This window comes from Canis lupus, chromosome Y, assembly GCF_048164855.1.
Source record: "Canis lupus baileyi chromosome Y, mCanLup2.hap1, whole genome shotgun sequence".
NCBI lineage: Eukaryota > Metazoa > Chordata > Mammalia > Carnivora > Canidae > Canis > Canis lupus.
This window is the reverse complement of record NC_132877.1, coordinates 1,302,549-1,318,758: the sequence shown is the minus strand read 5'-3', so window position 1 is coordinate 1,318,758 and position 16,210 is coordinate 1,302,549. Positions and strand designations below refer to the sequence as shown.

The 16,210-nt window shown below is 54.7% G+C and overlaps 1 protein-coding gene and 1 long non-coding RNA gene across 4 annotated transcripts in view; both read right to left on the bottom strand.

Annotated features, from left to right (window-relative positions):
• LOC140629097 (CD99 antigen-like) overlaps positions 1-4,303 on the bottom strand; it is a 33,019-nt gene extending 28,716 nt beyond the window's left edge. For all 3 annotated transcript variants that reach the window (XM_072818529.1, XM_072818531.1, XM_072818530.1), the window contains exon 1: positions 4,168-4,303. In XM_072818529.1, coding sequence (XP_072674630.1) covers positions 4,168-4,234 — 67 coding nt within the window. In that variant the 5' untranslated portion in view covers positions 4,235-4,303. The remainder of the gene's footprint in view (positions 1-4,167) is intronic.
• A 2,456-nt stretch (positions 4,304-6,759) lies between these two features.
• Positions 6,760-16,002, bottom strand: LOC140629073 (uncharacterized). The gene is made up of 5 exons (XR_012026939.1): positions 15,716-16,002; positions 14,985-15,282; positions 12,107-12,766; positions 8,026-8,101; positions 6,760-7,237 (listed from the first exon to the last, which is right to left on the bottom strand). It is a non-coding gene; the product is annotated as an uncharacterized lncRNA (long non-coding RNA).
• Between the last annotated feature and the right edge of the window lie 208 nt (positions 16,003-16,210).

Sequence of the window (16,210 nt, the reverse complement as noted above, 5' to 3'; positions counted from 1 at the left end):
CAGGTGGTGTCTTGGCCCAGCCCACCTGGACGCAGAGGAAAAACAAAAGCCTCAGAGATGCTTACTGGGCGGGGCCTGGGCGGGAACACACAGGTGCTTTCACCTCCAGGGAGTTTTCTTCATTTCAACGGTCTCAGGCCACACAGGGAACTCTCGCCCCGTTCCCCCACCCCCAACCCCCCGTGGGTCCCAAGGTGCCACCGGAGAAAACACCCTGGTTTGATGGCTCGCATCTGCCTCTCTCTGCCTCGGAGGTGGGGGGGGGGGGTGCAGGAAAAAGGAAGTCTCTGGTTTCCTGCGTAGGGGATTTTAATAACCCCACTAGCCAGCGAGCAAGTGTGAGCACACCAGGGATAATAGCAGGGCTGAGTCATTCCGAGACAAAGCTGAAACACTCTCAGGTGCCATCTCCCCAAACTGGTCTAACGACCAGGCAACGGAAAAACAAGAAACTCGACAAAGACAAGTGCTCCGTCCCCCTATGAATTCACTCAGTGTAATCAGGAACTTTGGAGAGTGACCATCTCTCATCCAACACACCCGCACACACGGGGAAGGGCGTCGCGTGTTGGGTGGCGAGCCACGTGAGGCGCCCAGAGCAACGCGGCGGGCCTCCCAACCTGGCCCGTCGCCCCCAGCGGGGCTTCCTGCCCCTCGTACCTCTGTCACAAAGCCGTCCCCGTGGGGAGAAGGCTTGTCGCCTCGTGACCACCACCCACGACACGTTTCCTGCCCCCTCACAGATTTCCCAACGGATGCCACCAACAGGAAAGAGTGGGCAGGCACTTGTTCCGCGTGGACTTAACATGCTCCCTGGTAGCAATCCTGACTCGCGGTAGGCGTCGTCCCGAGACCTTTAAAAAACCATCCCTTGCAAGAATCAAAGGACGCCCCAGTGTCTGAACCAAGCACATGCAGACGCAGGGACATGTCTTGTGCCCCGTGTGTCTTTCCGACCCCCACAAAGGCCGGGCATCCTAAAAAGCACTCCTCCCACGTCTGGGCATCCAAATAATCCCACTTCGAGCCGAAATGATGACTTTTTAATTTTTAATTTTTTTTGAGGTAGGCCTTCTGTGGGTCGGATCTCAAACTCAGCCCTCCCCCCCCACCCCGATCGAGACCTGATTGCAGATCAAGAGTCAGATGCTCAACCAACGGAGCCAGCCAGGTGCCCCTGGGATGCTGAGTTAATTCTGTAGGAGTCTTGGGGCTCGCCGTATGTACCAATCTTTTCCCCCTTAAAGAAGCCACAGCGCGTTGGAAAAGCTCAGTAGGTGGAAACACTGCGACGCCCACGTGCGTGGGCTGCTCAGTGTCCCGCGGGGAAGACTTCTGCTGACAAAAGCGCCGGATTCCATGCGTGAAAACCAGCTCAGGTGGCATTGGTCACACGGCTCCCCGAGCCACATCCACTCCTGAACGAGACCAGGTGGCCAAGAGACAACCCAGATGAAGGGGGAAAATATCTACCAAGGTCAAGTGTTTGCATAGCTCGACATGCAAAAAAAATAAAACATAATAATAAAAGGAGGCGCCAGCCTCGTACACCGAGAACGGGAAAAGAGCCCAAGCACGGAGGCCAACAAAGCGCAATTAAAAGTTTTATCAGAGCCCAAAGGGCAGGCCCCTGCCGGCAAATAGGCGGACCCGAGGAACCCCATTTCCTGTGCCCGAGGGAGGGAGGGAGGAAGGGAGGGAGGGCAGAAATGGGCATGCAGGCTGCGGAGACCGGAGCCACCAGGACACTGCCGACGCCAAGGCCACGGCGTCCTGGGCGCTGCGGGCTGCTGAGCGGAGTCCCTGTCTCGGCTACCACAGGCCACTGGCAGCCCGCCCCCAGCTGTCCTAACTCAAAAAAATAAATAAAAAAATACATAAACAAGAAATAAAAATCCAAAAATAAATAAAATTAAACGACCCTAGGCACGTCCAAGTGAAACGTGAAATTGCCTCTTCCGGGTCGTTCCCTCTGGATCCCGCCTCCCATTCCCATGGGAATCTCTTGAGCAAGCCAGGAATCTCGGCCTGGGGGGTGGTGGGTCCCGAGGACTTTGAAATGCGCTCCTCCTGCTCCGGGCTGTTAAAAGCCAAGGTCTGTCCCCAGGCTCCAGAGGGCAGCGTGCAAAGCGAGCCAAACACCTATTTCTGTAGGAAAGTGTGCTCGGAATTGAGCCGAGAACACACTTCCCTAATGGAAACCCGTTGGCATCCTTAGGGCACCTGATTCCTGCCCCCCAGCCCCCCAGGAGCACCAGGATGGTGGGTGAGCGGATGGCGTGTGCATCACCACGTACTAAAGCTCCATCCTAAAAAAAATAAAAAATAAAAAATAAAGCTCCATCCTCCCACATTTCTCTGCTTTTTTTTGGGGGGGGGGATGGCGTGTGCATCACCGCGTACTAAAGCTCCATCCTAAAAAAAATAAAAAATAAAAAATAAAGCTCCATCCTCCCACATTTCTCTGCTTTTTTGGGGGGGACGAGGCTGGCTCGCCTCTCCTCCTGCCCTCACCCCGCGGCCCCCAGCAATGTCACCCGTGTTGCACTATCTGCATAGAAATCAGGTAATTCCGGGATAACCGAGCTGCGGGTTTTTCTAAAATAATAATAATCATCATAATAATAATATAATAAAATCACGAAATGACTTCTGGGGCCCCCAAGGATATAGGGCTGCCCCAGATCTGTGATGCTTTTCCCTGGAACCCCGGCACACGAGTGGGGGGGGGGACGTGCTCAAAGAAAACCGCAGGAACAGACACCCAGACCGATGGGCGAAGGCGCATTGCAAAGAAAGCACCGAGACCGCCTTACCAGGGACCAAAAAATTAATTAAGTTGTAATACGGTAAAATAAAAAGCAGCCAGGGCCAAAGGAAAAAGGGTATTTGCATAGGAGGAAAGAGGGAAACCGCAGAGCCAGCCGGGGTCCCCCCCGACAAGCGCCCTCCCCAGCAGCTGTGAAGTGCTCCAAGATGCTCCCCCCAGACCCACCACAGCGCGCGGGGCGTCCTGCGCATCCACACACCCTCCCTGCAACACCCAGGGAGCCAAGGGCGCCAAAGTCCAGGCCTCCCCCCGCGCCCCGCGCCCCGCCCTGACCTGGAGGTCCCCCAGAGCAGGAGCATGCCCAGCACCACCGGGCCTCCCGTCGGGGTGCGCGGCGGCACCATGTGTCCAGGTCCCAGCAAAGCTGTCCTGAAGCTCCCGCGCGCTGCGCAGCGCACCGTGTGGCCTGAGTCAGCGGGTGGGTGGCTGGCTGGGTGCACGGGGGGGGGGGGGGGGGGGGCAGCGGGGGGGGGGGACAGAAGCCAACCCAGGGGCGGGGGCGGCTTGAGCCTTGCCACGCCCCGCACAATCTGAGCTTTCCTTTAGAGACGACAGAGAGAGAGGGAGAAAGGGGACGCCAACTTCCACTTAGAAAGGAGAGCGAGTGGACGAGGCGCAAGGCTCAGAAGCAGGCCCGGCTGCTGCATGCGCAACGGGGGGGCCTCCCCTGCGCCTGGGGCGGGGGGGTCTGTGCCGGGGGCGGGGGCGCACGGGCAGGGCGGCCGCTCAGGACGCGGGTGTGCCCCGCGCGCGCACGGAGCCTCCCCCCCCCTCCCGCGGCCCCCGGCTCGGGCACCCGCCTGCGAGAACGTGCCCGGCGCTCGCGGCTGCCCCAGTCCCCCACCCCGCTGCCCGCTGCCCGCTGCCCGCTGCCAGGCCGCACAGCCTCGGCCAAATTTAGGCCGGGAACGCAGGGCGTGGCTGCGCGCGCTCCAACCCGGCCGGGGCGCGCGGAAGGGGGGCGCCGGGGGACGGGGGGCGCACCCGGGCCGCTGCAGGGGCGCCGAGGGGCGCGCGCGGGTCCCGGGGCCTCACTAGCACCAGCGCCCACGCGCGGCCCCAGCGCCGCCAGCTGTCGGAGCTGGCGACTTCGCAAAGACCCGCCCAGGAAAAAGTTGGAGGAGAGTTTAGGCCGCGTCCCCGGGGCGTTGGCTGCCCGCGGGCACGCGCGTCCCGGCCGCCCGGCCGCCGAGGGGAGGGCCCGGGGGTCCCCGGCCGCCCCCGGCCGCCCCCCCAGCGCGCCCCCGCGGCCCTCCCCGCCGAGCGCTGGCGCCGCGCGCGTCCCGAAGCGGGTCCCCGGGCCCCGCGCCCGCCCCCGTGCGCCCCCAGACGCTCACCCCGGGCGGGCCGCAGGGTGCCCAGCAGGCCGAGCAGCAGCAGCGCCACGGCGGCCCGACGAGCCATGGTGCGCCCGGCGCCGCGCAGGACCGTCCCGGGAGTGGGGCGAGCGCTGGGCGGCGGCGGGAGGGCCCGCGGGGCGGGGCGGGGCCGGGCAGGCGGGGGGGCTGTGGGTCCCGCGGCCCCGCCCCGGCCTGCGCTTCCCCGCCCCCGGACGGCGCCGGGCGGGCCCCTCGGGGGAGGGGCGAGCGCGGGGGCGCGGCTACCCCGGGCGGCGCGGGGGCGACCCGGGATCCCCTCCCCGCTCGCGCCCCAGGGCGGCCCGGGAGACGCCAAGACTCTGCTTCCTCCCTGCTGGGACACCGGGGGCCCCCCCACCGCCCCCAAGGACCCCACAGGGCCGGGCGGGGGCACGGGACCCCTCCCCGCTTGGAGAGTGCGGGTCCCCCCACCGCCCCAAAGACCCCAGGGCGGCATGGAGAGGCCAAGACTTTCCTTCCTCCCTGCTGGGACACCGGGGGCCCCCAGACCGCCCCCAAGGACCCCACAGGGCCGGGCGGGGACACGGGACCCCTCCCCGCTTGGAGAGTGCGGGTCCCCCCACCGCCCCAAACACCCCAGGGCGGCATGGGGAGGCCAAGACTTTCCTTCCTCCCTGCTGGGACACCGGGCCGCCTACCGCCCCCAAGGACCCCACAGGGCTGGGCGGGAGCACGGGCCCCCTCCCTGCTCAGGAGGTGGGGTCCCTGCCTGTGTCCACCTCCAGCGCCTGACGCTTCCCCCCCGCGTGGAAGAAGCAAAGAGAAAGGACACTGGGAGGACTTCCTCCCTGCTCCTAAGGGGTGGGGACAATGTGAAAGGCTCTCCTTTGCCGGGAAAGCTGCTCCCCTGCCCCCCCCCCCCCCCGTCGGTCCCCCCTCCCCTACCCCAACCCCAGTCTGACGGCACAGAGCCTGGAGCTCGGGTGGGGGCTTCGGGCCGGGGCAGTGGCCCACTCCCCAGCGTCAGGGGGGCTTCCCTGGGGGGCGTCCCAGAGCCTGTCCCCACCCGACCTGGGGTAGGTGGGGGTTCGGAGGGGGGCCAGGAAGCCCCTCCCTTTCCCGTTGGGAGCAGCTGGCATGCAGAGGGACTCTGGCGGGGCCTGGCCGTGTCCACTATCCACGTTCTCCCGAGGCGTTGGCTCAGGTTGTGTCCGTGGGCCCTCAGGGTACAGAACGTGCCAGACCCAGGGGGCCATAGCCCAGACGGTTCCCGCGGGCCACCCTGCGCCCTACCCGCCTCCCCTCATGGCCGCCTGGCTGCACCCCGCAGGACCCCGGACCCCTGCTCTCCCCGGGCCTCCCCGCACCTGTCCAGCTGTGACCCACGGCCACCTACAAGGCGGCAGGCATCCTGCACCCCCCTGGGGCAACCACACGGACACTTACCTTTAAAGGGTGGCTGTCGGACCCTAGGCACCTGGCACCCGGAGGCCTTCTGACCCTATGAACCTGGGGGCCTTGGCCTTACACACCTGGAGGCCTTCTGACCACACACCTGGAGGCCTTCTGACCACACACCTAGAGGCCTTCTGACCACACACCTGGAGGCCGCCTGACCACACACACCTGGACTGGAGGCCTTCTGACTGTAGGCACTTGGAGGCCTTCTGCCCCACACCCGGAGGCCTTCTGACCCTATGAACCTGGGGGCCTTGGCCTTACACACCTGGAGGCCTTCTGACCACACACTTGTGGAATCCTTTTGACCGTACACACCTGGAGGCCTTCTGACCACACACCTGGAGGCCTTCTACCATACACACCTGGAGGCCGCCTGACCACACATACCTGGACTGGAGGCCTTCTGACTATAGGCACTTGGAGGCCTTCTGCCCCACACCTGGAGGCCTTCTGACCACACACTTGTGGAGGCCTTCTGACCACACACACCTGTAGGCCTTCTGGCCATACGCACCTGGAGGCCTTCTGCCCCACACCTGGAGGCCTTCTGACCACACACACCTGTAGGCCTTCAGGTCGTACGCACCTGGAGGCCTTCTGCCCCACACCTGGAGGCCTTCTGACCACACACCTGCGGAGGCCTTCTGACCGTAGACACCTAGAGGCCTTCTGACCACACACACCTGGAGGCACGGAGGTATCCTGTTTTCTAACAGCCAACGGAAACCCGGTGATAAGATTGTGCTTTCAGAACCATGAAGACAATGGAATCATTTCTCAGGAAAACCCAATAATCTGCCTCTGAAGTCAACCTGAGTTGACGCCCAGCCAGAGACCACCTGCCCTCAGCCCCCACGCCTGCCGTCTAGACACCTCTCTGCACCTGCCCCTCCATGCAGCCTGGACTCTGCCAGCGCGCACCTCCCTCCTCCCTGGCCACAGCCTTGGGACCCGTAGAGACTGTGTGGACCCCAGGCCACGGCAAACAGGAGGGTCTTCTGGAGCAGCAAGGGGCTGCTGGGGCTGCTGCAGCCATTCTGTCACCTTGAGGAGGGCAGCAGCATGAAGGAAACCACATGCTTTGTGCCAAAGTCAAAATCCAAAGAGCCCTCCCCAACCCAGGGAAGTTTCCAGTTCAGCCCTGTCACCTTCAGAATAGAACCTCAACCTGAACAATCTTTCACCTCTGTCCCTCGGGCCGCACCACGGCTACAGCTGCCCTGTTCGCACCACCCTTAATGTTCCAGCACATTCTGCAGGCTGAGCGTCCGTTTTATCCCGGAGAGACTCGATCCCCATCACCAGCGAGAATAAATATGCTTTGTCACTTGCGCAGTGAATGCCAGGCCTTGACTTCCTTTCTTTCTTTTTTTTTTCATTAATTTATGTTCATACCCACAGGCATTCTGAAGACTTCTCTTTCTAATTCATGCAGTTGACTTTTGCCTTTTTTTTTTTTTTAAGGGCTACCTTCCTTGGCTCAAAATAAAAATTTCCATCATTTTTTGCAGTTGCTCTGACATCCAGAAGCTCGAAGCTCCAGAATAAAGATGACATTGATTGAAGCGGCCTCAGGAGCTGTATGCAAGCACCACAGAGCACGTCTTTGAAGGTCGTAAGGTGTGATCTAGAGAGGGAGGGGGAGAGGGAGCGCCTTTGGAACGGGCTTCTTGCTCTGCCGAATGTGTCCTACTGATTCCAACTCGGGACAGGATGGAGGTCTTAGCATTTTTGACAGTCCCCGTGCACACGCCTACGGACTAGCCCGTCTCCCACCTTCTAGGGAGGATCCTTTGCTGAGCACGGGGCTCTGTTTACTGACATGGAAAATGGATCTCAACGGGGACCCCAAGCACCCAACAGACGGAGAAAAGGAAACTTACAAAAGCAGAGCAGCAAAGACGGGATGCACGGAGGGCGTGAGGGCGGCAGAGAACCTCTGCGGTCAGAAGAAAAGTTTGCAGAGAGGGAAATCTGTCTAGGGAGGAGTCCCTAAAGGAGGCCTTTCTGGGGTTGCAGGAGACTGGGGGCTGTCCCCATCTCCTGGAGGGGGGAGACTCTGTCCCCACTGCAACCCAACATGGGGTGGTGCCTCCTTGGGGCCCAAGGAGCCAAAAGACACCACCAAGCCAAAGAACAGGAAAAGGAAGGGTTTTACTTGCAATTTCCCCAAGTGGTGTCTTCTCCAAACCCCAAACCCAAAACCCAAAACCCCAAAGCCAGGTGACTTTGAAGCTGGAGGTGCATGCATGATCACAGAAGGGATGAGGACCCGCTCACAAATGGGTTGTCGAGGGAGGGTCCCGGAAAGTGTGGACCGGGGAACGCAAGAGAAGGAGCTAAGCCAGGCGTTTGTGTTAGCTGGGGATGACTCTTAACCTCACCCCGCCAGACACTCTAGGGTGTGGACCGTACCTCTCGGAACCAAGAGGGCCAGCAGCTCTTTGTCCACTTGTGCCGCTCGCTCATTGGCCATAGCCCACATTGCACCCTAGGGAGTGGATATGGAGATACAGGTATAAATTTTTTTTTAATTTTTATTTATTTGTGATAGTCACACACAGAGAGAGAGACAGGCAGAGACATAAGCAGAGGGAGAAGCAGGCTCCATGCACCGGGAGCCCGATGTGGGATTCGATCCCGGGTCTCCAGGATCGTGCCCTGGGCCAAAGGCAGGTGCCAAACTGCTGCTGATCCCTTTTTTTTAAAATTTTTTTAAAATTTCTATTTATGAGATACAGGTATAATTGTTAGGGTTGGCAGCTCGCCTCCAGCCGGGAGACTTGTTTGGATGGGACAGTTGTGAACTGTTAACAGCAGTGGGTGGATATTAGCAAAGCATTCAGGGTGTCCACCGCAAGACATCAAGGGACACCCGAGTGTGGTCACTAGCAAGCTGGGCTCCTTCAGAGCGAGGGGTTGCTCATCAAACTGTACTGTGCTGTTACTTAACTCATCTTGGACCTTTCCCAGTCTGTGAGCTGACACCGTGTGTTATGGGTTGTGGATTCCCCCCCAAAAGATATGTTGAAACCCCAGCACCTGGACATAATCCAGAGTACCTGTGAATAAGATGGAAAGAAAGAAGGATGCATATATGGATGGATGGGTGGTTGGATGGATGGATGGATGGATGGATGGTTGGATGGATGGATGGATAGATGGATGGATGGATGGATGGATGATGCACAGATGGATGGATGAATAGATGGAAGGATAGAGGGATGGATGGATGGAAGGATGGATGGATGAAGGATGGATGGATGGATGATGCACAGATGGATGAATGAATAGATGGAAGGATTTAGGGATGGATGGATGGATGGATGGATGAATGGATAGAAGGATGGATGGATGGATGGATGGATGGATAGAAGGATGGATGGATGGATGGATGGATGGATGGATGGATGGATAGAAGGATGGATGGATGGATGGATGGATGATGCACAGATGGATGAATGAATAGATGGAAGGATTTAGGGATGGATGGATGGATGGATGGATGGATGATGCACGGATGGATGGATGAATAGATGGAAGGATAGAGGGATGGATGGATAGAGGGATGGATGGATGGATGATGGATGGGTGAATGGATGGATCTTCTTAGCTTCTAGTCACACCAAATCTTATCCACCAGACTATCTCCTAATATGTGAATTATTCCCGGTTAGTCAGTGAAAATCACACATTTGCAATCTGGTGCCTATAGATTACCCTGAATCACATCAGCTCCACTGCACTTTCAAACTTTAATTTTTGATCTCTGAGCCTGGGCAGCACTAGACCTTTGGGCCAGGTGCATTCACCAGGGCAAAGCCCCTCAGCATGTCCCTCCTCTGAATCCCCACCTACACAACTCCTGCTCCCGTCCTCAGCCTCGTCTCCCCCAAGCTCCTTGGGAGCCCTCTTCTCATTGATTCCTTAGCACACTCAGCCCCTCAACAACCACCTGAGGGCCCTCTCTAAGAGATGCAGCCGTGAAATCAAGCAGCTATGGCCCTGCCTCAGAGAGCAGTGTTTAGTTTTAATAGCCCTTGATTTACGTGTATTTATTTATGTTTATCAGAGTCTCCCCAAAGTCTTTGAGCAGTCTCATTTTTTATTCTATCTCAGCACCTGGCTGAGAGCCCAACACACAGAGGCTGCCTTTCAGATGCTTAATTACGTGATTGAATGCAAGCAAAACAAAAATGAGCTTGCCACGAGGGGCTGAGCATTTAGATAATGAAGCTTTCTTATCATTACCTTTATCCTACAAGGGCACATGCGTACACACAGACACGTGCACAGAGTACACATGGCTATAAATGTCCACACGTACGTTTGTATGTACACCTCCATCCATCCATCCATTGATCCATTCACCTTCTATACATGCAAGACTACACATTGTCCTTCCCATATCCCTTCTACATTTTTCCATAAGGGACTTCGATTTTATTGATGTTGGCAATATGGTAGCTAAAAGACAATTTCCTCATTCTCCCTTGCAGCTGGATATAGCCAAAAAGTAAGTTCTGCTCAAAAAAATAAATGTAAGCAGAAATTGTTGGAGAAAATCTCTGAAAAGTTCCTTAAAAGATGGATGGATGGATGGATGGATGGATGGATGGCAAGGGGCTCTTTTAGTTCTCTCCCTGCTTTGTCTTGTCCTTGCCTGGAATACTAAAATGATACCTGTAGCCCCAGCAGCCAGCCTGGAGAAGGAGGTAACCTAGAAGATGGGAGCCCCTCTTGAAGGATGATACAACATAGAGGGAAAAAACAGCTGTGGTTGTTGGTCGCACTGCAGAATGGCCATACCAGCCCTAATCTGACTCTCTTGACTGCATTTATGGGAAAGAGAAGCAAATTCTCATCGTATCTTTTTTTAAAAGTCATATTTGCTTCAGTCTTATTTAAACCATTTTTTTTTCTTTCTGGCCTTTGTTACCAGAGGTCGAGCCCAGTCTATAGTGGAGACCTGCTATGAGTTCCTTATGGGCAAACAGCTAAGAGGTGTCTGGGCATCATACTTGGTACCTGTTGAACACATGTTCAAGAGAAATTTCCTGAGTCAGTAGAATGGTAGGTGGGAAGATGGGTAGATGGATGAGTGAGTGGATAGATGGGTGGGGGAATGGATGGATGGATGGATTGATGCATAAGTAGATGGATGGATAGATAGTTAAAGTGGATGGATGGATGGATGGATGGATGGCTCGATGGATTGATTGATGGATGGATGGCAAATGAAGGTAGTTGGTTGGGTGGATTGAACAATAGTTGGATGGATGGATGGATGGATGGATGGATGGAAGGCTCGATGGATTGATTGATGGATGGATGGCAAATGAAGGTGGTTGGGTAGATTGAACAGTCGATGGATGGATGGATGGATGGAGGGATGGATGGATGGATGGATGACAAATGAAGATAGCTGGTTGGGTGGATTGAGCAGTGGTTGGTTGGATGGATGGATGGATGGATGGATGGATGGATGGATGGAAGGCTCGATGGATCGATGGATGGACAAACAAGTGTACCTTTTACCAGACATCCTTGTGCCATATATATTATTACTTCCACACCAGGAAACAATGAAGTAGGGATATTGGACTGAATAGCCCACTTCAGTTGATGAGGAAACTGCCTGGGCCGGTGGAGCTCATGAGCGGTAGGCTGGGATTAGAACCAAGACTTTTTGATTCTGAGTCCAGGCTGTTTGTACCTCACTACCTCTTGGCTGCCTCCAAACCACTGGCATTTTGCTCAGAATGTTCACAGCAGCCAAAGATATACGATGTGTTGTAAACCAGAGTTTTTACGTTAGAAACTTCACGGTCTGTGCCCGTCCGTGGTCCATTCTATTTTAAAAACAGCAATTTAATTAATTTGGCAAAAAGTTCATGTGTGATCCTTAGGTGTATACACATTTTTCCCCTCTTAAATGTAGCGTAAGTTGGGTCCTCTGCAAAAATCAAAAGATGTAGTGAAGCTGCATAATGTAACAAACTTTGTCGAAGGAGCTAAAGCTCGTGGTTAGTCCATCTGGCTTAGAATAAAGAGCAAATCAATCTTCCGGAGGGGGGGGGCGGAGTATCCTCTCATCCCCAGGGGACACATTGCAAGGCTCCAAATGCATGCCTGAAACTGCAGATGGCACCAAACCCTACCGATGCTATATTTTTCCCTAAACATAACACCTTTGGTAAAGTTTATTGTATCGATCAGGCACAGTCTGAGGTTGAGAGGAACTAATCGGGGGCACCTAGGTGGCTCTATCCAACTCTTGAACTCAGCTCAGGTCCTAATCTGAGGATCGTGAATTCAAGCCCTCTGTTGAGCTCCACGCTGTGCGTACAACCGACTTAAAAAGCAAACAAAGGAAAAACGACGACAACAACAAAACCCAATAACTAATCCTAAAATAGGACAATTAGAACACCATGATAACAGGTAGGTGAACGTGGTCTTTCTCCCTCAAAATATCTTACTCTTCTGTACTCACCCTTCTCCTTCTAGGGATGACGTCAGAGGATACAATGTCCACGTGATGAAGTGATGTGGTCGACACAGGCGCTGTGACCTAGCGTCAGGCTACTGCTGACCTTCTGGTGATCCCTCCAGAAGATTATCTGCTTCCCAAAGTACAGATAAGGGGACAGTACTGAACTGCAGTGGAAGCATGAATCCTGTTTGTTTGTAGGTCTCAGTCCGTGTGAGCTGCTAGCACTGCGTCTGGGACCTGGAGTGGGCTGTTCCCCATGACAAACATAGGCCATGATGGTCATGGGGATGGGCCAGACGGAGTTGTCCGACAGTTTCCCGAAACACAGACCATGGCACAAGAGCTGTTTGATTTAGGTCTCTTTATTTGTGTGTCTCCGAGTCTCTCCTAATAGGCTGTGAGCAGTGTCAATTATTATTGATATTTATTCTATGTCATGAATAAATAAGTAAAATCTTAAAAAAAAAAAAAAAGAATTTCAAAAGTGGCGGCAACCGAGCATTAAGCCAAGCATGGAGCCCCCTTCTGACAGCAGGTCCAAGTGGACGGATTGCCAGCCCGTGCAATCGGCCCCAGCTGAGAAGTGTGAGGAGACGGTCACAGAGAGCACCTCCACGTGGCTTCCTCGCATGGTGACGGCTGGGTTCCAACAGTGAGCTTCTGGAAGGAGAGAGAGAAAACCAAGTCATCCCTTACACGGTGTCTCTTTGTGAAAGTAGCCACGAATACATGGCCAATTTCAAGAGATGGGGAATGGTAAGGTTCTGTAAGCGGACACGGGACAGAGACATCCGTAGCGTGTGCGGCACAGTGGCACGGCCGGCCCAAGCATGCTCCAGCATCTAATGCGAGACTGTGTGAAAGTTAGGTCCGTTTATCCAGCACACGTTAGTTGAGCACGTGGCACGTTGAGGATCTTGTTCTAGATCCTGAATATGTAAAGGTGAATTAATTACTTCACCTATCAGTAGATAACCCATTGGGCCTCTTGAAGGACACTAGACAACCCTCTACAGTCTACGCAATACGATGTTCTACAGATGGTGAGCACAGAGCATCACGGAAAGGAAGAGAAATTGAAGGCCGTGTCCGAGGGATTGGAAATGGCTCACCAAGGAGGTCACGTGTAAGCCATGTCTTGGAAGACTCTTGCGGGATTTCCAGATAAAGAAAGGGTGGGGATGCATTCTACAGAGTTTCCCTGCTTGAGCAACGACGTGGATGCTGGGGGGAGAAAAATCTATGGCACGCGATGAGTAGGAGAAAGGGTAGGAAGGTCTGGCTGGGAACGTAGCCGGGAACCAGATAGGGATGGACGTTGCATGTTTACCAAGCAGTGTCATCTTCATCTAGAAGCAAATGGAAACCCCAGAGACATTGTAAGGCAGATAAACGTCGGCTCGAATTTGGCTCAGACGGGTAGCTAACCGAAGGCAGAAAATAGGGGTGAGGGCTCGGGAACAGGAGGAAATTCTGGGAATCCCCCAGGTCTCTGCAGAGGGTGATTCTGAGAGCCTTCACTTGCAGCGTGGACAGAAGGGGATCCTTCCCAGAGAGCTTAAGAAGGGAGGAACTAAGTATCTCTTGTTCAGATCAGCATTCTTTGCGAGCCAAGTAAAGAACGTATTTCCAACTTTTTGCAACGTTTACGTCGTTACCTCTACCCCCTGAAACTAAAATCCTCATTTCTTCCTGACGGTTTTCTTGGTTTTTCCAGAATTCAGTAAAGCAATCGGCCTGGGATTGGTGTGTGTGTGGTCAGGGATGATGGCTGGTGAGAGCGGGCGGTTGTTGGTTGGAAGACCCTTCTACACCACAGGATGGCCATAAATCATTGATAAACCAGGTGGTTTCCTGCGATATGTCTTGTGGACAGGAAGGTTTTGACATGAGTACACAGGGAAAAACAACCCCTCTCGCCTTCTAACGGTGTCCTTCTGGGGTGTTCCTGGCTGGGGGGTACCAAGACCACACAAGTCTCTCTCCATCTCGCCGATAAACTCATAAGAGTAAGACCAGCTGCTTACTGCAGATAAAGACATCCACAAGGATTGAGTGGACATTTACCTGAATATAAGCCACATCTTTCTCTTTTCCTGTTGTACTGGCAAATCCAAGTGGGATCCTGTCCAACTACACATTTGCGGTGCTTTTATTTTGGTCTTTTCACCAAATTAATTCCCCTATTATAAAAACCAAGAAAAGGGACCCACGGTGGTCGACTTGTAACTTGACGCTGAAAAAGCTCTTTTCTGAATGCACGTCTCCTCCTGGACAGTGAGCTGCTGACGCCTGGACATTCTGCTTCTGTGCTCTTTTGATCAGCGAGTCAATAAATGGCGATTCTAGCCATGAGTTCTGAGCTGTAAGTGTATTTACACACCCATTCGTTTATCCCAATCCCCTCATGGATTCTAGTAAATGGTTAACCCCGCTTTCAAAAAAACCAGGAAGCTCGCTACACACTGTTGTAGAACTGCCTCTTTTCTACAACCAATCGCTCTAAATCGACCTCAAAGATACACACACACACACGGTGCTTTTTGGTGGCAGAGACGCGATTTCATGATTCCAAAGGGAGTTTCGATTCTCAAATCTACCACAAAATATAAAGCATACTCCTTTTCCATCGTTTTCTGTGCAATGAAACACACACACACACACACACACACACACACAAAATACAACACTTTCTGTTTTAAAATAATTATGGACTCATGGAAAATTTGCAAGGACTGACGACTGGCGCCGGTCATCCTGTTTAAGCCAGCTGCCCCTCAACGGAGCCGTTTACCTTGAAGCTACAGTATAAAATCAAAACCAGGACATCAACACGTCTGCTCATGCAACAACGCGTCCCACCCGACTCCACACTCACCAAGTCAACGCACGGTGACGCGTGTCCGTCAACTCCTGTCTATGTGCAGCATGGCTGAGGGTTTATCGTCTACGCGCCAACCAAGAGATAGTTACGGAACGCCTGTTCTATACTAAGTTTTGTGACAAATACTGGATGGGTTCACGGTCCCCAATTCCCCCATGGCACTGGATGAATGAGCCCTTTGAGATTGATGCTCAAGAGTCTTCTTGCTTCATACCACACGGGGTAGGAATCCCAGCGCTGGCTTTCTAGGAATCCTTGAGGGACGAGAAGGGCTTCCATTGTTTCGGTTCATCTATGGGGTCAGAAAATGAGGGTGGATGTGAAAGCATTGAAGGCATCAAACCGGCCCCATCAGAACCACCCCATACCTGAAAATGTGTGAGGAATTGCTCTTAAGGATGAAGGTCCCCAGGAAAAAGAAGGAGCCAGGCCACGTAGCAGGAAACGTGTGGTCTACCAGTCGCCTCCCGTGGGGACAGAGATAAGGGAACGCAGCCAAGCGCCCCAGGTGTTAGCAGGGCTAGAAGACGCCGTGCAAGGATGGGGAAGCCAGGGATGGGCGCCTTGAGCCAGAGTGGCTGCAGGGGAGTGGACTCCAGGTCAGGAACTATGGCTGACGGGCCGAGGGTGGAAATGCAGCAGCCTGAGGCCTCAGGGAAGAGAGCACAGTTATATATGAGCTTCCTTGGGCAGCGGTGACAAATTCCCACCAACTGGGGACTTACGATGACAGGAATCCATCCTCCCCCAGCTCTGGAGACCAGAGTCTAAGGTCGAGACTAAGGGCTGCTGAGCTCCAGGTTGGGCAGGGCTGCGCTCTTTCCCGAGGCTCCGGGGAGGGTTCCTCCTGCGTCTTCCAGTGTCCCGGGCTGGTGGCCGTGTCCCTCCCGTGTCCGCCTCCATCCTCACATGGCTCCTCTGTGTCTGCATCTCCTCTTCTGTCTCTTACGAGGGAGGACCCCTGTCGTTGGACGTACGGCCACCTGGTCCAGGATGAGCTCAGCTCAGATCGTTCCCCTAATCCCATCTGCAAAGATCCTATTTCCAAACAAGGTCTCATCCTGGGTTCCACCGGAGAGCACTGCTGGGGCGACACTGTATAACCCATAACGTGACTTTTGAAACTCCCCCAGGTTGGTCAACTTCTCCCAGAAGCCAGCAGGCCCAGGAGCACCTGACATAACCCCTACACGTCAATACCCAGAACAGACTGGAGGGTA